Source organism: Bombus terrestris, chromosome 8 (genome assembly GCF_910591885.1).
Source record: "Bombus terrestris chromosome 8, iyBomTerr1.2, whole genome shotgun sequence".
Classification (NCBI taxonomy): domain Eukaryota; kingdom Metazoa; phylum Arthropoda; class Insecta; order Hymenoptera; family Apidae; genus Bombus; species Bombus terrestris.
The window spans coordinates 9,677,298-9,701,843 of NC_063276.1; the positions used below are offsets into that span (position 1 = coordinate 9,677,298).

General features: G+C 37.4%; 4 protein-coding genes across 15 annotated transcripts in view; 1 reads left to right on the top strand and 3 right to left on the bottom strand.

The window, feature by feature from the left end:
• Nucleotides 1-229: 229 nt before the first annotated feature.
• On the bottom strand, nt 230-9,425 carry LOC100645992 (mitotic spindle assembly checkpoint protein MAD1). Of its 8 annotated transcripts, none has more exons than XM_020864303.2 (8): nt 9,265-9,386; nt 9,018-9,119; nt 8,629-8,892; nt 8,325-8,555; nt 2,356-2,792; nt 1,815-2,267; nt 1,437-1,735; nt 230-698 (listed from the first exon to the last, which is right to left on the bottom strand). In XM_020864303.2, exons 3-8 carry the CDS (start codon nt 8,890-8,892, stop codon nt 346-348), a joined length of 2,037 nt encoding a protein of 678 aa, XP_020719962.1. In that variant the 5' UTR covers nt 9,018-9,119; nt 9,265-9,386; the 3' UTR covers nt 230-345. The 8 variants fall into 8 exon arrangements, with proteins under 8 accessions (XP_020719962.1, XP_048263937.1, XP_048263938.1 ...); XM_048407980.1 differs by lacking the exon at nt 9,018-9,119 and adding an exon at nt 9,145-9,223 and having other exon boundaries at nt 9,301-9,383; XM_048407981.1 differs by having other exon boundaries at nt 9,018-9,223; nt 9,301-9,383.
• A 465-nt stretch (nt 9,426-9,890) lies between these two features.
• LOC100645877 (GATOR complex protein WDR24) lies at nt 9,891-14,549 on the top strand. 4 transcript variants are annotated; one of them, XM_012311346.3, is made up of 14 exons: nt 9,891-9,987; nt 10,376-10,796; nt 10,901-11,019; nt 11,440-11,556; nt 11,626-11,848; nt 11,920-12,133; nt 12,194-12,442; nt 12,518-12,678; nt 12,751-12,934; nt 13,014-13,167; nt 13,278-13,401; nt 13,491-13,992; nt 14,070-14,231; nt 14,291-14,549. In XM_012311346.3, the coding sequence occupies exons 3-14, from the start codon at nt 10,923-10,925 to the stop codon at nt 14,417-14,419; spliced, it is 2,316 nt and encodes a 771-aa protein (XP_012166736.1). In that variant the 5' UTR covers nt 9,891-9,987; nt 10,376-10,796; nt 10,901-10,922; the 3' UTR covers nt 14,420-14,549. The 4 variants fall into 4 exon arrangements, with proteins under 4 accessions (XP_012166736.1, XP_012166735.1, XP_048263934.1 ...); XM_012311345.3 differs by having other exon boundaries at nt 10,376-10,718; nt 10,797-11,019; XM_048407977.1 differs by lacking the exon at nt 10,901-11,019 and having other exon boundaries at nt 9,892-9,987.
• Nucleotides 14,502-18,071, bottom strand: LOC100646181 (aldehyde dehydrogenase, mitochondrial). Its single transcript, XM_003397341.4, has 8 exons — nt 17,859-18,071; nt 16,672-16,917; nt 16,345-16,591; nt 15,800-16,134; nt 15,592-15,729; nt 15,321-15,485; nt 15,084-15,241; nt 14,502-15,009 (listed from the first exon to the last, which is right to left on the bottom strand). Exons 1-8 carry the CDS (start codon nt 17,952-17,954, stop codon nt 14,862-14,864), a joined length of 1,533 nt encoding a protein of 510 aa, XP_003397389.1. The 5' UTR covers nt 17,955-18,071; the 3' UTR covers nt 14,502-14,861.
• An 827-nt stretch (nt 18,072-18,898) lies between these two features.
• The window catches only part of LOC100645756 (gamma-aminobutyric acid type B receptor subunit 2), an 84,302-nt gene continuing 78,654 nt past the window's right edge, over nt 18,899-24,546 (bottom strand). For both annotated transcript variants that reach the window (XM_048407974.1, XM_048407975.1), the window contains 9 exons: nt 24,412-24,534; nt 24,211-24,321; nt 23,854-24,078; nt 23,549-23,731; nt 23,385-23,487; nt 23,172-23,298; nt 22,598-23,073; nt 21,885-22,301; nt 18,899-21,688 (listed from right to left, as the gene is read on the bottom strand). In XM_048407974.1, the coding sequence (XP_048263931.1) occupies nt 21,147-21,688; nt 21,885-22,301; nt 22,598-23,073; nt 23,172-23,298; nt 23,385-23,487; nt 23,549-23,731; nt 23,854-24,078; nt 24,211-24,321; nt 24,412-24,534 (2,307 nt within the window). In that variant the 3' untranslated portion in view covers nt 18,899-21,146. The remainder of the gene's footprint in view (nt 21,689-21,884; nt 22,302-22,597; nt 23,074-23,171; nt 23,299-23,384; nt 23,488-23,548; nt 23,732-23,853; nt 24,079-24,210; nt 24,322-24,411; nt 24,535-24,546) is intronic.

Here is a 24,546-nt window from a genome sequence, read left to right on the forward strand (position 1 = left end):
CAATGTAATGAATCTTATCTTTCTAACAAAATCCTAAATATTTAAACATTGTTAATTTTTTAATTTATAGAAATATTTAAAAATGATGATTAAGAAAGAAAACCAGCATACATTCAGAAATAAAGAAAATCATCGAGAAACAAGTGTGAACAAAAAGTTATTGAAAAGAAACGTTTCAAAACAGGTACATAAATAAACGATACAAATAAATAAGAATTGACACAAAGAATGCAAGTTCTCGGTTGTATAATTTGTCAATAATAAAATATTTTCATGATCTCCGTCTTCCTTTTACAGCTCTCAGTATGCAAAGATTTCTCGTAGATTCAATAACAATTAAGAAAATCAACTCATAACGTTCGTCATTGTTTGCTGATTGAATAAATCTGTTTGCACTGCATTCAAAAACATAGGCACGCTGTGTTGTTGTTGCAGGTGTCGCTCCACCAACGTGCCCAGCGTCGCAGAAAACGCAGTCTCCAAAAGGTCCACTCCCTCCTCTCCAATTTTGAAGAATAAGAAATCATCCGGCGATTCGGCGTATTGACTAGATAACTTGTATCGAGCCTCCTTCGTCCTATCCACTCTCCAACCGAACAATTGGTAACAAGCTTGTCGGTATTCTTGCGACGATGCTTTGAAGGCTTCCTTGAGACGAGCTATTTTAATCTCGTGTGTCTGTTTGAGTTCCGCTATTTCTAGATATAACATGAAAATGCTGGTAAATATAAAACGAAAATGTACCAAATGTGATGCAAAATAGTCGAATTGTAGTTGTGAATTTAGAAAGAGTGAAGATTTATTTCATTGTTGACGCTGAATATTTCTAAGATAACAGAAAAGATGATAAAATAATTTTATGGTAGTTTTCCTTCTCTGAAAGTATAAATTAGTATTAAAACATTATAGATGAGATAAAATATGAAAATCAGCGTACATATAAATTCAATTAAAAGGCTAACAAAGTTTATCAGTACACAAGTTAACAGTATTATATAAATATAGTTTATCTTAGAAGTTTCTTGAAGCACTTTTCCTCTACTACTTAGCATAGTACTATTTTATAAAAATTTATCCATACTATTTCTGTTATCTTAAATGCGATTCGCATTATTTTCAGAATATATCACTAGCCACAATTATGTTTCACTATGATCATCAATTATCTTTCATGTCATATATTACTTTCTATATTTTACTGCCACTTATTATCATTCAAGCTTATAAACCATATTGTAATATAGTATAGTATTGTAGTATGATATACTATAAAAGTATGAATTATAGTATAGTATAGTAAATATTAATTATAGCAGTATTAATTATATAACCAGTACTTAATATTAATATCTATTTCATTATATAAAAGTACTTTTAATTGATTGATTGCCTTTTTGCTCTTTACAAAAATCATATTAATATTTTTGAAAAATTACCTTGTGTTTGGAGGGAGGATGTCGTCATGTTGACTCCACCTTGCGCTACTTTCGCCCTCAACTCTTCCACTTCACGTAGCAAAGCCTTGTGCTTCTCCTCCGCTTGTTGTTCTGCAATGGCAGCAGGATTCATAGTGAAGTGCAGTATTCTCGCGTTGCAATTAAAATCGCCCTTTAGTGCTCTATGTTCCAATTCACCCTTCAATCGTTCGACTTCCTCCCTCAACTTATTGCACTCGTCCGCTTGATTATGACCCTCAGCCGCTTGAAGATCACTTTCTAATTTGGCGACTAATTCTCTACAATTATAAATCAATCGTAACTCAGTTATCGTATTATTATCCAAAATGCAAAAATTGAAATAGAATTTTAAATTACCTATAAACATCTATCCTACGTTCCAGCACAGGAATCCTTTCTGTTATCGCATTATTAGTGTCTATCGTTATCTCTTTTTCGTATAAGTCTAATTGTTGTCGATAACTGTCCCTCTCTCTGGTAATAAGGATCATCTTCTTCTGTAATCTGTTCATTAATTTGTTCAACTGTTCCTTGGAGACTGTAACATCCATAGCCACTTTTTTGGCATCTTCGTAATTCTTCGACAAAGTATACGACTCCCTCAATGCAGCATCCAGTCTAGATCTCAGCTGCCCTTCCTCTGATTTTAAGACTAATTCAGCTTGTTGCAGTCGATTCAATTCGCGTTTTAAAGCAGTAGGTCCACCAGTAATTCCAGTAGATTCATATTCGGCCAGGCGCAATGAAAGTTCCGTCTTTTTGGTCTCAAGTGTAGCAACCTGCTGCTCTACTTTTTCCATATGATCTAATCTATAAAATTAAAAGCACACTTATAAATGTTTATAAGTATAATAATGATAGAAGTTTATTAAAAAGGGCTCGTAGAAAGAAAGTGTACCTTTTCATTACATTGGCCATTTGTTCTTCTAAAAGTAATTTTCCCCGCACTGACTCTCTTAATGAAACAATGGTTTCTTTTGCATTGCTAAGCTCTTTCTCAAGTTCATTCGCTCTCGCGGCTCTTGCAACAAACGTCTTCCCTTCCTCCCATAGCGCTCTTTCTGACTCCAACCTTTCAACCTTTATTTTCATACTTTGGAGTTCCACATTTTGCAATTCCAACTCTTGTTGCTTAGTCTGATATTCCTTCAATTTTCCTTCCAGCTGTGTTATTCTTTTTTGAGCTGCATCCAGTTTTAGTTGTGTCTCAGATACATCAGTAGAATCTTTTGTTACTATTTTACTCTCTTGTACAGGTGCATGTTTATGATCTTCCAACAGCTTTGCATTTTCGTTCATTAGCGACATAATTTTCTGCTCCAAATTCGTTTTTACCTATAAACAACATATATTTATATTAAACATCAAAATAAAGCAATATTCAAATTATTTATTTAATTAAACCTTTAGTTCCCTGTTGAGTGCCGAAGCGTGCAGACGTGTCTCTAGTGCCCAGTGAAGTTCGAAAGTAACACGTGTCACCCAACCGTCGAAAGTGAACACAACGTGCTCCTATCCTCACAAGTGTTTCCTATCCGCCAGAGAGAAGAAAAGCCTACGCACCTAACCCCAACCCGAACCTTGCCTCATAGCCTCACGACTAGTTATTCATATTGAAATAGCTAGCTCGATGATGGCCCAGCAATCACGTCCAGGCTCGCCTGAGCAAACACACAACTACCCCGCGCTACCCCCTCCGTGGCAGAAGTGTAGCAGATCCCCCCGTGCCAACGACGCCAATAAGGCGAAAAAACGCAAAATTGAACCATCAAACACTAACTCGAACGAACAGCCATCAACACAAATTAACACTCACAACAGGTTTGCAGTATTGGAATCCTCAAACGACGCCATGGAAATCGCAGACCCGCCGTCAAACCATCACGCACAGAGAAGCCCCCCTCCACCACCAATATTTGTTAATGATGTCATCGACATCCAGACAATGATCAAGTCCTTAGAGAGAGATATCTCCAAGGAGGACTACAACTTGAAGATAACCAACAACAAAGTCAAAATCCTGCCGACGAACCCAGAAGCCTACAGGAAGCTTACCAAGATACTTAGGGCCCTGAACGCCAATTTCCACACCTATCAACTCAAAGAAGAAAGACCCTTTCGGGTGGTGCTACGAAACATCCACCACTCCGCAGCTATCGAAGAGCTAAAAACCGAACTATCTAAGCTCGGCCACGAAGTCATCAATGTCAGCAACATAAGGCATAGAGTCACGAAAGACCCGTTATCCCTATTCTTTATTGACCTAAAACAGAAACCCAACAACAAGGAAATATACAACACCAGTCGCCTAATGAACGCCATCGTAAAATTCGAACCACCGCAAATCAAAAAGGAGATAGTGCAATGCAAAAGGTGCCAAAGATACGGACACACGCAGAAATACTGCAACCATACCTTCCGCTGCGTCAAATGTGCAGGAACACACCCCACCGACCAATGCAGGAAATCACCGGAAACCCCAGCGAAGTGCATCCACTGTCAAGGTGATCATCCTGCCAACTACTGAGGCTGCTCAGCCTACAAAACTCTGTACTCAAACAAGTACCCCAAACTTAGAACAAACGAGGTAAATTACCAAACACCCAGCTCGCCGAAATTCACCTTTATCCCAATCCCCCCAACCAATCAAACACCCAGCCCTATCAAACTCACCACTCCCTCAAACTCCTATGCCCAAGCGGTATAAGGCACTCGAAATACACCAAATAGCCATAGGGATCCTCCCCAAAATAGTGCCCCCACCTTACCTAATACAGACAACGTCTCTAGACTTGAAAAGCTAATAGAGAAACAATCAGAGCAAATAAACAATTTGCTATCGCTATTAACACTCATCATGGATAAATTAATACGCCCCGACACAAAATAAAACCAAGACGCATAGCTCTGTGGAATGCCAACGGTCTAGCGCAATGCAAACTTGAACTAGAACTCTTCCTAAAACACCAGCTAATCGACATAATGCTCATATCTGAAACCCACTTCACCGACAAAAACTACCTGAACATAAACGGATACAAGTTCTACCATACCTAACACCCCAGCGGAAAGGCCCACGGCGGCACCGGAATCATAATCAAATCAAACATTAAGCACTACGAACTTCCACCATTTCAGAAAGACTACCTCCAAGCAACAAACGTAGCAATAGAAGACTGTCATGGTACAATCACCACTTCAGCTGTATACTGCCCTCCCAGACACTCCATCGCCAAAGAAGACTTCGACAACTTCCTGGACACCCTGGGCAATAGATTCATAGCCGGAGGAGACTACAACGCTAAACACACCCAATGGGGTAGCAGACTGGTTACAGTAAGAGGCAAAAACCTCCTCAACAGCATAATAACCAACAACCTCAACTACCTTACCACATACGAACCCACACACTGGCCCACCGACACAAACAAAATACCCGATCTCCTTGATTTCCTCATAACTAAAAATATCTCGTCAAGACACGTCCAAATCAATTCCTCGGCTGATCTCTCCTCTGATCATTCCCCCGTGATAGTAACAGTCAGTTCAACTATCATCGAGAATATACCTAATGGCTCCATTCATAACCAACACACCAACTGGCAGCTCTTTAGAGAAGTCTTTACCCACACAACTTCAGCCTCAACCTCACTAAAAACCAATGAAGAAATCGAAGCAGCCACGGAATACCTAAACGCGAGCATAATAAACGCTATCCGCGTCTCCACACCGGCAAAAACGTCCATCAGCAATCACGAATACCCCCAGTACATATTAAAAAAAATAGCAGAAAAACGTAGACTAAGAAGGATATAGCAGACCCATAGAACACCGGAGGACAAACGCAAACTAAACAACGCAACTAGAAAATTATCCAAAACCATAAAAAATTACAATAACGACCGTTTTCACAAATATCTCGCCAGCTTGTCCCCCACAGCCGACTCCAACTACTCACTATGGAAAGCCTCCAGGAAACTCACGCGCCCCCCACAAATAATACCTCCAATCCGCCGTCCGCAGGGTGGATGGGCGCGTAGCCCTATAGAAAAAGCCAACCTATTTGCCAAACACTTGACTGAAGTATTCCAACCCCATTCCTCCATAGCTGCAGCGGACGTCACCGAATACCTGCACACTCCCTTCCAAATGTCCCCTCCTATTGAACCCTTCACTTCTGCAGATATCATAGAAGCAATCAGTCGCCTAAACCCCAAGAAAGCAGCAGGTCACGACCTAATAGGAAATAAAGCCTTGAACACTTTCCCAAGGCGTGGAAAATCTCACTGATCACCCTCATCCCCAAACCCGGTAAACCAATATATGAAACCAGCTCCTATCGCCCAATCAGTCTTTTACCTACTCTGTCTAAACTATTCGAGAGGATGCTTACGAATCGTCTCCTTCCACTCCTAGAAGAATTGAAAACACTCCCAGATCACCAATTCGGCTTCCGAAAACAACACTCAACAGTAGAGCAAATCCACCGCATAACCCACATGATCAGCCAAACCCTTGAAAAGAAAAAATACTGCTCTGCGGTATTCCTAGACATCCAACAGGCATTCGATAAAGTATGGCATGAAGGGCTACTCTACAAGCTTAAAAAAATCCTACCCCACCAATACTACTCCATCTTAAAATCCTACCTAACCAACAGACAATTCATAGTTAAATGCCTAGACGCCACTTCCGCAATATTCCCAATAGAATCCGGCATACCACAAGGTAGTGTCCTCGGACCCCTACTGTTCTCCATCTACACTGCCGACTTACCCATATCAAACAAGGTAACAATAGCAACATTTGCCGACGACACAGCAATATTAGCTACCCACGCAGACTCGGCAATTGCCTCAGCCACTCTCCAGCGAAGTCTCGACTCCATGGAAAAGTGGTTCCTAAAATGGGGCTTTAAAATAAACGAAAAAAAATCCTCCCATGTAACCTTCACGCTCCGAAAACAAACCTGCCCCCAGGTCACCATTAACAACACAATAATCCCAAGCAAGGACTCCGTAAGATACCTGGGCATGACCCTGGACAGGAGGCTAACTTGGAAAAAACATATCTCAGAAAAAACAAAGCAACTAAAGGAAAAACTAAGAAAATTCTATTGGCTCACGGGCCGACGCTCCAAACTAAACATACAGAACAAAATAACCCTCTACAAGGCCGTAATAAAACCTGTCTGGACCTATGGGGAATCCAACTATGGGGAGCAGCAAGTAACTCCAACATTGAAATACTCCAACGCTTCCAATCGAAAACGCTAAGATCCCTATTAAATGCACCCTGGTATGTTACCAACGAAACAATCCACCGTGACCTCAAAATACCTATAGTCAAAGATGAAATACACAAGTCCAGAAGCAGATATAACACAAGAGTCAACAACCACCACAACCCACTAGTCACCCAACTACTGGACACGACGGACCAGATCCGCAGACTAAAAAGAAAATACCCTCTAGATTAAATCCTTAGTTTCTACTAGAACCAACAATATAAAGCTATTATAATCCATGTCATTGTATCACGCCAAATTAAGTTACTGAAAATTCTCAATGAGAATTGATTGTAAATATTCTAATAAATAAAATAAAATAAAAAAAAAAAAGAAAAGTGTGACCATATAAAATCTTAGAGGATTTCGTTGGAACAGCAGAGGACTTAAGGATGTATTGGAAAAGAAAATGTTGTTGAGTCCTTGTTCTATATTTTAAAAATAAATCCAATAATAAATCTTCACTTTAAGTTACTTATTTGAAATTATGTAACAATGATATATATAATTTAGTAATGTATATGTTACGTCGCGTGAAGAGGTCTGCGCGACGTCTTCTATTGTCTGACCGTAACGGCCCAAGCGTCGTTAGAGAAACCCTCAATAAACCTAAGGCCCACCATAAACCGAGTCTCATTAGCTTGCAGGAACCTTGAATCCTGCAAGTATTTTGGGTTTATCTGTGGTACTTAAACAAGTCATTAGTTTTATTGAGAGTGTTTAAAGATTACGGAGAAAGCTGGTATTTATAACGGGAAATCTGGTAATTATATGATAGGGAAAACCAGGCATTTATAGAATAGAAATGTCTGGATTTTCCCATGAGTCATGCCGATGGGATGTTTACATCGCCCGTCTTCAAGCGTTAACGTCTTAACCAATGGGTAGCGCGGATCCTTATTCTCACTTTTCCTAACTAAAAATGTAAGCAACGAATCCGCGTTCTTCGCTTAAAGGACACACCCATACCGAGCTTTCCTCCGTAATCACATCAGAACGAACTTCAGAGTATTGCTTCGGCTCTCACGGTGACTAGAGTTCCTGCATTTCCTACAACTCTCACCGTTCCTACATCTCTAATTTTTCCATCATCTCCCGCGGTGCCCAGCTCCTATCACTCTCTCATCTAAGAATAATCCTTCTCTTCATTATCTGTATCTTAACCAATGGCGTTACTACTTGTGTGATTGTATAAAGTGTTGGAAATATATATACTTTAACTCTGTGAACCACAGTGTTATACTAACCTGAATCACCCCTATTATCCTAACCGAAATCAGGGGATCGAACTATTCGTGGTGTCGATTATTCTAATCATAACGGGAATTTACGACTCCCGTTGACGCGTATTCTAACGACCGCGTCTCCCCGCGATAGCTCGAAAATACAGTATATAAAATAATATTATATATATATCACGAGAAGTGGACGAGAAGCATATGTAGCTGCTAGCTGTCGCTAGCCAATACAAAGCGCTTAGGGGATGACAGATGTAATCAGCGCTAAACAGTGTGAAGCACTTAGTGGATGACTGGTATAACCCGTACCAATCGCAAAAGGGTTAAATAAAAGCACTGTACCTGAAATAGTTCTTTCTCTATAGAAGCTCGTGCTTCAGATGCGTCCTGAATTGTTCTACGTGAAATATCAAGGCGTACTTCCAGTTGTTTAATTGTCTGCTTATCTTGTTCCACCTGCATCTCTAAAATACCTTTCTCCTTTTCAAAGACCTCTTCCATTTGTCTGCGTATTTTGTGAAGCTGCTGTACAGCAGCTTCTTGATGAGACAATCTTGTTTTCAAGGACACAACCTAGTGAAATAAGTATAGTTTTTTAATGTGCTTGATTTGTGGATATTTATATAACGTTAATTGAGTATGTTACCTGTCCTTTTAATCTTCGCCATTCCCATGGACTACTTGGGACAGTCTCAGCCTCACTCATATTTAAACTAGAATCATTAGAATCATTTAATCTTGGCCTTTTAGGTGATATAACACATTCATCAGATTCACCAAATGTCAGTGGTGTATATGCAGTACCAGATAATCTTAAAGACACACCGTTATTACTTTTACGATATGCTTCAGAACCTGCCTTAAGATCCTTTATCATTTTAATGACACTTGTTGGATCCTTACCATCCATCTGTAGAAAAAATATAGTACAAATTATAAACAAATAATTATGACAAATAGGTTATGCTCATAAAATCTATTAATTTGTGTTTGTTACATACATTTTATAAGAAAGTGAGAATTAACTAAAGTTACCTTAATAAATTGTTTTATTACAAAGAAGTTCAAATATTGATATGAGCGTTATTTAATGAGATATGGGCGTTAGAGGTATGAATATACATGGAAATATATCATCTATAACATATAAAATGTAATTTACCATACACCCAGTCAGTGAATATAATTACAATTCTTGCAACACTGTATGTTATTACGTTGCTATACTTCTTTCGTAGTTACTAGATTTATAAATTTTAAATATCATTAGAGTTGCTTATACCTTAGTCATACGTTTTTGTAGCGGTACAATACGTACACAATACAATGGCGGTAAAGTCTACATCACGGTGTGTACCATTAGAAAAGAAATGGGAGTGCTGGCGTCCATTTTCTAGCTGTTCCACAGGTGCTGCACCATGCGGCACAGTGCTGAAGCTGTTCCACGTTAGCATATACAAGAACCTATCAAGTTAAGGATCTGCCTTGCTACGCTAGCACATACAAGAACCTATAAAGTTGGAGATTTGCCTTGTTTGGTTCCATTTGGTTCTTTGTTTGAAATTTACATTCCTCACGATAATATTTTTGTTATAATAAAGTCTAAATTTAATTCTAATAGTAATTTCTGTAATTGGTGGGCTGTGAATAATATTTCTGACATGATGCATATATTTTGCATGCAAATTCATTTACAAAAATGATAAAAACAGAAGTACAAATTAACTACAGACGAGATTTAACATCATGAATAATTTTTGTGATACACGATTTTTAGAAGGATAAAAGAGTATGAACTTTCCCGTAGAATCTTATAACGAAATATGCCCTTGTAACGTGAAATCATAGCGAATATACTTTGTGGTGATGCTAAAGAAGTCCTTGTATATGCTAACGTAGAACAACATCAACACTTTGCCGTTGGAGGGCAGCTCTAGTACGTGAACAACTGAAACCATAAGCATGAGCACTCTTATTTTCTTATTATTAAGTTGTCCAAAATCAGGTACTTAATGATCATTCATACTACGAACTCATTGTAAAATTGAACAATTATTGTAAATTTTCAAATTCCATTGGATAAAACTATTTTATTTTACAAATATACAACGCATTTAAAATCATTCCAATCTATAATCCTTAAATTCTTTCCTTTTTGGGAATAAGTTATAAAAAATGACATCATTTTCTGGCAAAGTCAGAGAGCAAAAAATTTGCCGTTCAAACGAGAAATTTAACAGGCTAAATAGCGATTATTAGGAGAATATGATAACATAAGATATAGCACAATTTTATCAATTCTTAGAAATGATATCATATTCCAAGAATTTATAGAAACCAAAATCTTCGACTATCCAAAAATGTTTTCAGTCGATTTTGCTATTTTGCTTCAGGAGAATATGACAACATAGCAGGTGGCATAATCTGGCCGATCTTTGGAAATAACGCTATATTAATACGGCCACGCCGTGTATACTCGTTCTTTTCATCAAGAGCACCGTAGAAGAAACATGCGTATGGTTCAGCTATTGACCACTAGAGACCCTTATTCTTAGTTTTTACTGATTTTTTCACATTCCATCGGCGATCTTCCTATTCCTTACTCATGCCTAGTATGCAGTATACACAAAAACTTTTTATACATTGTGTATATTTCAAATATATCTATAAGCAGTTGTTGTGAAAAGAATATGTATAGCATAATTGGAATTTAATAAAATGTAGGAATTAAAAAAGGTGACTTAATATTGTAGTCTGTATCGATGTTGTTATCACTAATAAATTCATCTATGCGTATTTGTTCTATTTACTAAGGTATGGAATAGTGAGATAATTTGTATACGAATATTTTAAAAATTTGTGCAAATTAAATATATTTATTTATGTATATGATACATTGTGGTTGACAAACTAAAAAGATATATTTAAAAGAATTTCATCATGATTTCCAAAACTGTATGTATTACTCAAGAAGGCCCAGCAAATGCATTAGCTCTTAATAAAGATAACAGTCAAGTTGTTATAGCAGGTCGCAATGGTAAATTATTTTATTATTTATAATGGTATTTATTTAATCATAAAATATTAAGTTATTTAACACTTTGACTGCCACACTGAAATCATATGTTTTGCTCAGGACGCCACAGTGTTTTAATACATTGCACTGTTAGATGCAAGGTTTGTTCTCATTTTTTTTTATTGATGTTCTAATAAAAATGTTTAATTGTTCAATGGGGTACTTTTTATTTCAAAGTATCTTCTATTTATCAGTTATATTCAAAATGTCCTAAGTGTCAATTTTCATTCAATTTTTACAATTATAAGAAGTTCAAGCATTCCGGTCACCAATGATCATGGCGTCACAGGAGAAACTGTGGCCAGTCATATATGACCAACATGGCAGTCAAAGTGTTAATTACTGAAGAAATGATGACTGATTAATTATTTTGCATTACAGTTTTCAAAATATTTACTTTATTAGAAGATAGATTTGAAGAAGCTTGTAATCTACGTGTTGGGAAAAATTTAAATTTAAATTTTTCTTGCAATGATGTTGCTTGGAATCTTATCGATGGTAAATTTTGATCTTTCTCCTTTATTTTGTCTAAAAAGTCAAGAGATAATGGGTGATTTCTTTTCTCAGATCATATATTAGCTACTGCAGCTACAAATGGTGCAGTGGTAGTATGGAACTTAAATAAGTCATCCAGATCCAAGCAGGAACATGTTTTTATCGACCATAAAAGGACTGTAAATAAAGTCAGTTTCCATATGACAGAACCTATGTGGTTGATATCAGGTTCTCAAGATGGTACTATGAAATGCTTTGATTTGAGAATAAAAGAAGCTACTAGAACTTTTTATAGGTAAATACATGATTAAGAAATATTTCAACATATGTATATTGAAAAGTATTAGATAATATTGTTAATTTCAGTAATACAGAATCAGTAAGAGATGTGCAGTTTTGCCCTCATTCACCTCATACCTTTGCCGCTGTTTCTGAAAATGGCCACGTGCAACAATGGGACTTACGCAAACCAGACCGTTACTTTCAACATTTCACTGCCCATAGTGGTCCCATATTTGCCTGTGATTGGCATCCTGAAACTGCTTGGCTTGCAACTGCTTCTAGAGATAAGACTATTAAGGTTATTGTAACTATATGTTATTTCTCATTTGAATCAAAACTAATGTATGGAAAATTGCAGGTTTGGGACTTATTAGGTAAACCTAGTTGTGATTATATTATACATACAATTGCATCAGTAGGTCGTATAAAATGGAGACCCCAAAGAAAATATCATATATCCAGTTGTGCTCTTGTAGTAGATTGTAGTATAAATGTATGGGATATTCGTAGGCCTTATATACCTTTCGCAAGTTTCAATGAACATAAAGACGTTCCGACCGGTGTTGCATGGAGAGGCAATCCACAGTCTTTCTTGTCAACAAGCAGGGTAATAACATTATAATATTTATAGTAAAGTATTGCCTATATTATTGAAGGGTATTAGCAGAATATTCTTCTGTAGGACTGCACACTATATCATCATGTGTTCAAAGATGCAACCAGACCTGCAAGTAAGGCGAATCCGCAAGGGATTGCATTGAATCCGAAAGGAGACATTGTATATGCTTGTAAAGTAAATGTTCATGTTACAACTACAATGAAACAATTAACTAATATAATGAGGTTAATAAAATTACTATTTAAAAATAATCTTGAAAAATAAGTCAATGAATATAATTCTACAATTATTTATAGGAAGACACCAGCTACAAATGATACGTTTTGTATGGCATCTAGCGTTATGCATAGATTTGCTATAAATATGCCACGGGAACCAAAGTGGTTTAGAGCTTGTGCAGAAGGTTACTTGCTTTCTGGGAGATTAAATGACATTTGCGATCATAATGCCACCGTTGCCAGAAATGCCGGTAGAAATGATGTATGCAGTCGTTCAACTTAAAATCATTGTACCTCACGCTCGTATTATATTATTAATGCACAAAATCAACTTCAATTAGATTAGTACGGTGTGGAATATTATAAAAACTTTATACGCGAATCCTCTGGGAGCTATTTTAAAAACACCTCCAACTGCTTCCAAAGAAGATATAGTGAATACACTAAATTTAGCACAAATTACAATCGGATCTGGTATAGATCAATCAAATACAGGTAAAGATATCAGTATGCTCTTAAGTAATACAATCGGTCTTTAACTATAATTTTCACGAGTAATTAAAGTTTTACAGACTTTTAACGATGTTTACAATATCTTTTTCAAGTACATGAAAATGATGTAAAGTCATTACAAGGAGAAGTAACAGGTGCAACTAGCGGAGGTGACGATGAGACAGAGACGGATGAAACGCCAGAAAACCAACATTCTATAGGGTCTATGCTACCTAGGTAATATTAACTATATTAATGGAAAATATTACATGCTATGTTTACTGTAGCTGGTATATTTACATTGTTTTTTATGTGATAATATCTAGCTACAGACGAGCGTTTATTGATCATAAAGGTCCATCCAAAGGAGATTTCTTATTTGGAGAAAGCGAATTCGAACCTATGACTATGGAATATACTTCCAGTTACATGCATAATATGATAAATAACGATAACGATTGGACACTGTCCAAAGAAGCGTTTCCTTTGCGACACGAAATAAAGGACAGATCTCCACCACCGGAACAATTTCCAAATCATCCACCAGATATTAACGAAGACTGTGCTTCGTTAATGATCGAAGATCAACCAAGTCAGTTAATAGTCTCGAATATACCTAAACCACAATTTTGGGATCCTACGAACTTGATCGAAGAAGCTTTGAAGCACCATGCCGCTCTTAGAGACATACAAACTTCTGCGTCAATTCTTATCGCGTTAGGAGAAAAACGAAAAAACTTGAACATCGAAACTGCTGTTCAAGAACATTGGATATTAGAATACTTAGATATGCTTGCAAGATTTAAACTTTGGAACGTGGCTACACAGGTTAGCGACAAATTCTTATTAAAACATCTTAATAATATTCGTATGGAAAACACAATTAAGTTGGTATGTATCGGTAGATTATTCAATCGGTCTGGATTCCATCCGTGTCGCAATTAAATCAACAATCAACCGTAATACACACGTGTTGCCTAGCTTGTTCAAAGCCATTACAACGTGCAGCGTGGTTTTGCGATCGATGTCATACGTCTCATCATGCACTCTGCTCGGTTTGTCATCAGGTGAGCTATTAAATTACGATCGCTCTTATATCATTATAACTGTATTCGCATATATATAGGTTGTTCGAGGAATTTACGCATGGTGCCAGGGCTGTACACATGGTGGTCATGTTGTTCATATGAACGAATGGTTCAGTTGCAATCGACAATGTCCTACTGGTTGCGGTCACATATGCGAATATACTTAAAAATATCGTAACAATAACGACCCCAGTGTTATACAGTTTCCGTCAGGGTTGAAAGCATAGAAACTCTACGAAATACCAAATGTATATAAAAAGATTAAATTATTTATTAATTATATTTTTGTAAATTGTACAATGGTGTTTGAAACGCACGCCCGCGAGATTTGTATGTTCTGTTTTTTTATTTCTAAAATAACATTACATTTTTTCAATGATACAAATTGTACAAAAATACATTCATATTTAAAATACTTAGTTCTTGCTTCCAGCAATTTTATTCTTGAACATTTCTATTTTTTAGCAGGTAAATATGTGAAGTTTTTCTCATTTTATATTTCAACTATTTAATAATGTTTGTTAAAAAAATAGTATAATGGTACAAAAATTATAAAATGACATAATTTTTAGCAAAAAATAATTAAAAACAAACTTAAAATGAACCATTTTAACTATTTTTCTGATTAAGTTTCATTACGACGCTCTTTACTTCGGTATACGCATCGAGACCGTATTCTCCGAGTTCTCTTCCATGTCCCGACATTTTGAAACCGCCAAATGGTACTTGGGGTTTTAGAACGTTGTATGTGTTAACCCTAGAACATATAGTGAATAATATAAAAAAAAAAGGAAATTGGAAAAAAGTTGTTTAAAATATTGTCTAACGTACCATACAGTGCCAGCACGGAGTCCTTGAACGATATAATTTGCTTTATCGATGTCTTTTGTAAATACTGCTGCTGCTAGTCCGTATTCGGAAGCATTAGCGCGTGTAATAGCTTCGTTCAAACTGCTGAATCTGAGAATTTGTTGAACTGGCCCAAAGATCTGAAGCAAATATTTATAGATACTATGCTTGTTGCGATTTAGAAGTATGTAAGAAATTTCTCTATTAATTCATATGCACCTCCTCTTTAGCAATGGTCATGTGATCCACAACGTTGGCAAATACCGTAGGTGCGACAAAGTAGCCTTTATCACCAACCCTCGTACCACCGGAAATCAGCTTTGCTCCCTGCTGCTTACCTGATTCAATCATGGACATGATTTTATTTACTTGTTCCTCGTCGATCTGTCGATAAAACAAGAGGTAAAATGTAGAAAAAATTGAATTTAATTTATGAACGTAATGAAAGTAATGTCTTCATTTTGACTTCGTCTTGGAGTTGATTAGGTACCTGTGGACCCTGTTCCACGTTTTCGTCAAACGGATCGCCAACAACCCTAGATTTAGCGCGTGCTGCACTTCGTTCCACGAATTCGTCGTAAATATCATCTTCTACATAAGTTCTCGAGCCAGCGCAACAACACTGACCCTAATGGAAAAATATAACGCAGTAGTAAATTTATAGAAATAGATTTTATTCTAAAAAAATATAGCACTACCATGTTATAAAATAGTGCAAAGTGAGATGTTTCCACAGCATGGTCAAGATCGGCATCTCTCAAGATTATATTTGGCGATTTTCCACCAAGTTCTAACGTGGTTCTCTTCAAATTGCTCATCGCAGCACCTTGCTGTACCAGTTTTCCAACTTCAGTGGAACCAGTGAATGCTATTTTATCAACTAAATTATGAGCAACTAGCGCAGCACCGGCTTTACCGTAACCAGGAACGACGTTGACTACTCCGCTAGGGAATCCAGCATCTTTGGTTAATTGAGCTATATACAGAGCTGTTAGAGACGTCTGCTCAGCTGGTTTCAATACGATAACGTTTCCTACAAATCAAAAAATGTAATTACTTGCAATTACAGAGGTCCATCATTGTTATATAATACGCATAATATTGTAACCGTACTCTTACGTGTGAACACAACTTAACATTTTTGATCAGTCAACTCATATCTAGTATCATAACTATTATTGAGGAATTATTATATGAAGAAGAAATATTATATTATGTGAAAAGGTATTATTCAACTATATACCAGTAGCCAAAGCAGGGCCTAGCTTCCAGGCCATCATAAGGATGGGGAAATTCCATGGAATAATCTGACCGCAAACGCCAACCGGTTCATGACGAGTATAAGCTAAATATTTTCCATCGATGGGAATTGTTTTGCCATGATTTTTATCAGCCCATCCTGCGTAATATCGCAATGTTGCTATAGCTCCAGGAATGTCAAACTCATACGCTGTCGAGTATGGTTTCCCGTTATCTAGCGTTTCTAAAGACTGATACATATAGAGATTTTAAATTTGATCAGTAATTGCTCCTATAAACAGTACTTCATGCAGTGCAGAAATATTTTTACCGCGAGATAAGCGTGATTACGTTGTATTAAATCCGCCAAATTGTTCAATAATACGCCGCGTTCCGAAGCGTCCATAGTTCTCCATGGCGAACCCAATTTAAACGCTTTATTGGCTGCATTTACAGCTACATCGATATCAGCAGCATCACCTTCCTGTATCTCCGCGATAATTTCACCAGTTGCAGGATTTATTGTGGGAAATGTTTTGTTAGACTTTGACCGGTGCCATTCGTTATCAATAAATATCTAAGGTAAAATAACAAATAAATTTCCTCACTAAAATCACAAATAAATCTACGAGTGAATATTCAGACTAATATGAATTTCCATAGATAATATTCTTTCAATAAACATCTATGAGACATGTTTTGTTTATAATCATCGTTACTGTTATTTAACAATATCGCTTATTCTTATCTTAAATATACGAATCATAGGTAATCATATTTAGGCGTATGAAGAAGACCATGGAAGAAACCACGTTGAAAAGATAAATAATTGAAAGCAAAAATTGCGAATTCTGAAAATACGTTAATGGTTTGCGACATAAACTTCTTGATTATCGATTATGTTTATCTGAATAAATTTCGCAATGTCTTAAAAACTTCGTTAAGGCTATAGTACTTATTTAAATGCAACAATTATAGATAAATCATCGAACATGAAAGAAACATGACATATCAGCTTTTTTTGCTTCTTGGTCGCAAAAATATTTAACTCGAAAAATTAATTCTAAGAATACTATTGATAAAATGAAAAATGTGACTCGTCGTGTTTTTCTTTATTAATCTTCAATTGCTATTAAGCCTTTATCTAATCTACCTTTATTCGCTTCTAAAACAAATTTTAAAATAAATCTTTTGTCTTTGATTTCCGTAACAATACGTAACAATAGACATTTGCACTATAGTACATTATGTATAAGTGTGAAACAAAAGTGAGAAGCATTTATTTTTCTAAATGTATTAGGTACAACGAATTAATGGACAAAGATCTTTGATTGTTATATGTAAAAGAAATATAAATCTTCTGTTTTTAGGAAAATCTGTTACTTTAACGAAGATCCACACGAGGAGAAAGATCTTTCAAGAAATCGTAAGATACATTTCTGCAGATGTTAGGTATAAAAATTCTGTAAATAAAAGAGACTCAATATACACACACGCACAATAAGAAACAATACTTACTCCTGTATAAAGAATCGCAGGATTCCTCTCTGGTGCCGGTCTGGCAGCAGTGGATAAGTATCGTGATAATTGAACGTTTTTTAGCAACCGCAACATGATTACTCTCTACCTACCGTAACTGGTCCAACACGTACATTAGTTGGAACACTACTGCCTTTTGTTGGTGTCGGCACAGTGCCGAGGTTAGTTGCCTTGAGTGGCTGTATGAGAAATGTGCACATGCGCGTTGATTTCTTGTATCATACGAAGTAATGTGTATATAATGTATTCGTATGTTATTCAAAGCAAATTATCGTTACACATTATATGTGTCGTTATCGTTTCGTTGAGTTTATAAATAAATATTTTTCACAAAACGTGTACGCAATGATCTGGTATATAAGAGGTTAAACATGTGATAAAGCACACATGCACGCATATATGTATGTATATGTTATTAATCCAATCATACCTACTATGTGCTAAGAATACCAATTGTTGTTTAGATTCCTTCTAATTATTGTTATTTATTATTTGATTAGATTCCATTCGACGTAATCTTATCATTCTATTAGAATCAGACACTTTATCAATTATGTTTAATCTAATTTATCTTGTGTAGTTCTTTAGCTTTCGAATAACGATTCTTTTGTGCGATACTATCTGTATATGTACATCGCGGTGTTGAGAAACAAAGTGAATGTAAGTATGTAATTGGATCGTCTCGTTGATCGATCAATTCAGTATCAAATCACCGTTTTATTAAATTGTATTTACTTTATATTAGCAGATTGCTCTATTATAAAATACGTTAAATCTCTCCTAGACAATGCCAACTAGCTTTGGGATTATTTGTAGAATCCACATTTCTTTATAATATCAAAGGAAAGCAGCCCATTTCATATTTCTAAGAAAATTTCGTAAATAAGAAGAGGTACGATAGAAAACGACAACTGCGTTGTATTTATGATGTGTGTACAACTTCATTAACTGTTTCTTCTTTAGTATAGAATTATAGATATCGATCGTAATGAGTAGATTTACATTTAAAGAACGTAAGATAGTGGAAAACGAATGAATCAACTTTATTGATCAAATTTAATATAATTGACCTGTTAGTATCGACTCGTACTTAATTACTTTAAATTATCGAAATTTTTCCAAAGTTTTCAAATTTCGATGTTTCGTGCATCGCGAGTTTCGCAAACGATTGAAAATCACTGTGACACAACATACAAAGATAAGTGTGTTTATAGTTAAAAAGAGGAGTTACGCCTGCTTGTAAACTGTCTTAAAAAGTATGAAGCGGGTATAATTCATGTTACATAATAAATGCCTATTTTTACCTGTAAACATGACATTTATTTCGATAGTTATATACAAGACTCGCGTAACCACACAATGAAGGTTCTGTGACGAGCATTAGGCTCTCAGAGAATACGCTTTTCCAAATATCCGGACGCTTTTTCGACTTTTCGATTATCGTAGGCTGTTTCAGATTTTAGTAAAAAAAAAAAAAAGAAAAAAAACAATACGTATAGAAGAACAGAAGGAGAAAAGATACGAATGAAACAATATGGAACAAGGAAGGAAGGTGAAAGAGAAACAGAGAAAGCGCGGGGTAGAGAAGAAGAGGAAAATGGGTTAGGATAAAATACGCGGAACGAAAAGATAATACAGTATTTCATCGATTCCTTTTACTAGGCATTTAGATCACATTTAGAACTTGCCCGCAAATTGCTTACATTGTGATATATTTCGTCAACAAAAAGACGCCGGCCGTTTATCGTGAAAAAGCGAATACATTTTCAGATCATGACAAAGGCAATATTTTTAAAAGCCTCTTATTGTGAACGCTTATTGTATGCTTCACTTGTTTATTTATTTTTCATGTCAATGTGTTAGTGTGTTTTGAGCTGTCTCAGGAGTTGATAACAATCAGTTTAGAATTAATTCGCGTCAGTACAGTAGTAAGAAGTTCGTTAAATATGATTTAATATGACGCGAACGCGTATTTGCGGCAAAAATCAACATACGTGATATATTTTTTTCATTTTCTTTTCCCTTTAATCCTTTTTGTTCGTTTTTTTTGTACTTTTTTATTTTTTCTGTTTCTTTTTTAAGAAGAGACTCTTGGTATAACGTAAAAAAAAGTTATCTCCCTCGAAACGCGAGGGAAAAATCCTATAAAACGGTTCGAAATTTTTCGACTCGTACGTCTATTCTTCGAATTTGCTAAACAGCGATTGTACGAATTTCGTACGCTATAAAATTATTTAAAACGATTACGCACGCTTACAATGATAGAGTTAGATTAGACGCATACGCTAACACCCTTTTTTTCTACGTTCATTTCAATACTGGCTATTCTTTCTTATCGACCGAATCGATGCAACGTTATTTTTTTATTTTCGTATGACAAACTGCTTTCATGTAATTTGTTATAAAAAACGGGGCTCCGCTTTTGGAACGGGGGGCTTTCGGAACGATAGGTCGCTGTGACATCCGTTTTCTCGTGGACGCAAAGGCGTCATGTGGCTGTATCGTTTTGTACGACGTTTCGTCGTCGGAACGAGAATCGAGACGAGGAAACGAAAATGGCAAAGGTTCAGAAGAGTAATCGTTACAGTGCAGACGCTGTAGATTTCCGTAAAACTTGTTCGTAGAATATCGCGAGCGATTCGTTCGATTCGTTTCGTTAACCGAAAGGCTAAAAGATTCTCGAGCGTCGAACAGAGGCCGGCATCCTCTCGTTAGTCCTTCGATATCGTTTCCTTTCCGTCCGCATAGGAATGTAACGTTCGCTTATTCCCACTTAGTCCTATGATAGGACTCCTATCCATAAGTCATCAGTCCCTCGTCAATTTGAAACATAACGTTTATTAAAATATTTTATAATAAGATCTTTAAAACATAGTATAATTTTCTTATCATAAAAACGATTAATAAATGTCAACTTCTTTTTGCAATTACAACGTTCATATATATCTCTATGTAAGAAACATACGAAGCGTCCGATGACTTATGAATAACATAGCGTCTTATTTGTATACATTTACGTATATTCGAAATAGCAGCGCTGCTGCTCGTTCAAACGTCCGCGAGAGTATCGCAAAGGTAGGCAGGCTCGAGAAAGGAACGATGATTGCTCGCGAAAAAAGATGTCATAGTCTCGGCCGTCAGGGAACGCGTTTCGCGAGTTGATGACGCGTCTTAAGGCCGTGAAGAGAGAAAGAGGATTCGAATAAAGGGAAAAAGATAGAGAACGAGATCACCAGACGAAATTCGAAACTAATCGTTGGAAGATCGTTAAAGGTATTCAACGATGTCGCATTTGATAGATATATTCGGACAGCTGGCTACACTAGCGCCGTAGCCGGCCCTCGAGGAACTTTTGTGCCTCTCGGTGAGCAGCTTCTGAAAAATCGGTAAGATCGCTAGATCGAGCAATTCGCCGTCCGACACGGCACTATACATTTTCGAAACGTTCGCAGCGGAACCACCAACAACGTCTGAACTGCTACCGGTCACGGAGCTGGCTGTTCCCGGTCCGTTCGCACTTCCAGCCGCAACACTGCCACCGCCACCGCCACTGCCACCCCCACGAGGATTCGCGCTTGCAAATTTGTTATTGTGAATGGTAGCGACATTTGGCGTACTTTGCACGTATTCCAGGCGAGCCTGCTGCCGTAGCTTCGATTCGGTGTGTCTGCATTCTCGTATTCGGCGGGTGGCGCGATGCGGGCACTCGATCATCGCGTGACCCTCGCTTCGCAGCCTAGGGCACTTTTCTCGCGATCTCTCGGACACTGACCGCTGGATGATCGTTGACATGGATCCTTCATATTTCTCTGCAAATACATGGAGCACGAAAATGTTTATTCCAAATCCATTAAAATGCTAGGTTACGGTTTTCTTCTATTTTTAATCATTATGAAATAGTTTTACAATTATTATAATTTGCAATTACTAAAGAGTAGTATAGGATTTTATCAAAATCGAAATACGACAATATGACAGAGTAGCACAAAGAGTGGCGTCACTCACCTGTATCGGAGTAACTCGCGTTGACCATAGCGGGCACACTCGGAGAACTTGCGTTTTGAGAATCATAGTGCTTTTTCTGCCTTCGCGGTGGAGGCGGAGTTTCTGCCGAGCCGTTCAACATCGTCCGGGAGTGTCTTCGACCACCGTGTTTCTCGCAGCGGTACCCAGTACCAGAAAGTAACGCCCGACGATGACCGCACTCGCCGATAACGTAAGATTTATCGAGGCCAGAATTCAGCGAGATTTCCGTTGCTTCGGATTTGGATACGTTTTCAGTCGAAATATAGCTGATGCAGTTGGCCGGTACGCTAGTCCTCCGGGTTTGGAACAACTCGTGATGGGAATGAGCCATTCCGTTACTTTTTACGGACGATCTCCTTTTTAGAGAGTGATGAGCGGATGCGTTTGTCGCCGCAACTAGAATGAAACGAAAGTGATTGGAAGTGAGAACTTGCCCGAACTCATCGCGAGGAATCGTAGGATCAATAAGTACTGAGGAGAACTGGAAGGAAGTGCTGATTGGTTATCTCCAATAAATCCAATACGATTATAAAATCAGACCCACATATTGGTCGAAAGTTTCACATTTACAAATAAGATCATGTAACATTGTATCACACGAAACGCGGGAAGAAAGTAATCAGTAGATTGGTCGAGAAGACTCAAGGGACTTCTTTCCAGTTTTGCGCAATATATAGAAGTCGACCTCTCACCAGAATGTCGATGTTTGGGCACGAATTGCAGTGGAGGAGGCAGAATCGCCTGCTCGAGGTAGTTCTGCTCATGAAGTTCACCAAACGAAACATTTTTCGTCGGCGGAGGTGTAGGGAGTCTGGACCTACGATCGTCTTTACATCTGATCGACTTTCCATGTCTGGGTATCTCAGTCTCTTCGAGGATAATAGCGTCTCCTTCTTCGACAATTTCCGGGACGAATTCGACATTCGTTTTACCAGCATCCGGTCGTGAGTCCGGACTCCTTTCGGTAAGAAGAGGCTCGCTCTCTTTTCCAGGTCCGGACGAACGACTTCTTCTACGGCCGAAGTCGTCCGCATGTTTCAATGCCGAGGGTGGAGCCGAGGTCGAGCTATCTACGGTCCCCTTCTTGATCTCTTGCATTTCAGGAACCAAAGGAACTCGTTCGCTATCGATCGCGATTGCCGGTACCTTCGAGAAAGATGTCTTTTTCCTGGGAGAGAAAAAACGTGAATATAAATTTGTCGGTAGCACTGCTTTAATATCAATATAATAATATAACGATATTAAACGCGTATATCGTATACGCACTTGCCAATTTGATGCTCAGTCGCGGTTGAATTCGTGTAGTCGCCGCCTTCCGGTTGAGATGTGGTAGTCGAGTTTAGGCTGCACATCGACATCGAAATGTCCGTTGTCTCTGTCGTAACGGATAGACCTAAGATAAGATAAAAGGGCATCAATAGGATAGGGTATAACGTGCTAGAATATCGAAAAGAAGCAATACAATTGTGCCTTGCTTACCCTCTTTTTTCACTGTTGTGCCTTCTTGTCTCGGAACCGTCAGTCTGTCCATCGCTTCTTGCGTATTCGATGCAGTTTGATCATCGATCCTCCTTAGAAACATCTGCAATCAATACAATTGTTCATTCAATGGCTATTTTGCTTGAATTGTCTCACTCGTTTACCTGAAGTTCTGAATCCTTTTCTAGCAGTTGCTTACGAAACTTTTGATTCGCCAGCGTGGCTTCTTTCAAACGTTCTTCCAATTCGGTGATGCTCGAATCCCTTCGCGTCTTCGACATTGGCCTGAGTGTGGCTCTGATTCGTTTATCTATCGCACCTTGAGGATTCCTTCGCAATTCTATCAGCTAACGTGGAAAACGAATCGTTAGCTTTGTTTTTACCAACAAAACGACAAAATAATAATAATATAATAGTATGAAGTAAAAGATATAAATACATAAGAATTTGCGTTTTAAAACTTGCGTACCTTTGGTACGAAAACTAAGCATAGAGTAGCGGTGCTGCAGAATATTATGAATATCGCCAACATAATGAACATGGCGTCTTGTTTGTCAGCCAACACGAAGCTTATAGCTGCTCCGGTGACACACATGATCACAACATTGTATACACTCATTCCGACGTATTTGCTGTCGTTTAACGCCGGAATACTAACATGCCTGGTTTCCCATGCCAAAAACGCGCCAAATATCTACAAGATAAAAAATTGTATTGTGTAACATTCTTCGTTTCGCTATTAATTTTTCTTTCTGTTACTTGAGAAAAATTTGTAATCATGTCGACGCTGTCTCTCGAATGGATCGTTCGGTAAGCATTTACCTACCATCAAGACACCTTTGTATGCATATATACATCCTAAGTAAATGGTCATTCGATTACTTTGACAGTATTCATTTTCTGGTATTATGATGATGTCTTCGCTGGAAGGATGAGGCTGAAACGGAAGAAGTAACTCACGCTATTCGTACTTTTTTATGCGCCATATTTTCACCTCAGTATATTGGATAGATATTGTTGCGCTTACATAAGGCTCCATTTGTTTCGTTTCTCGGTAAAATGGATCTGCAACCTGCCAGGTCGTCATAATTCCCAAATCGATAACCAATAATACACCGACCACCATGAACAGCTGGTAATCCTTTATCACCTAAAGGAAAAA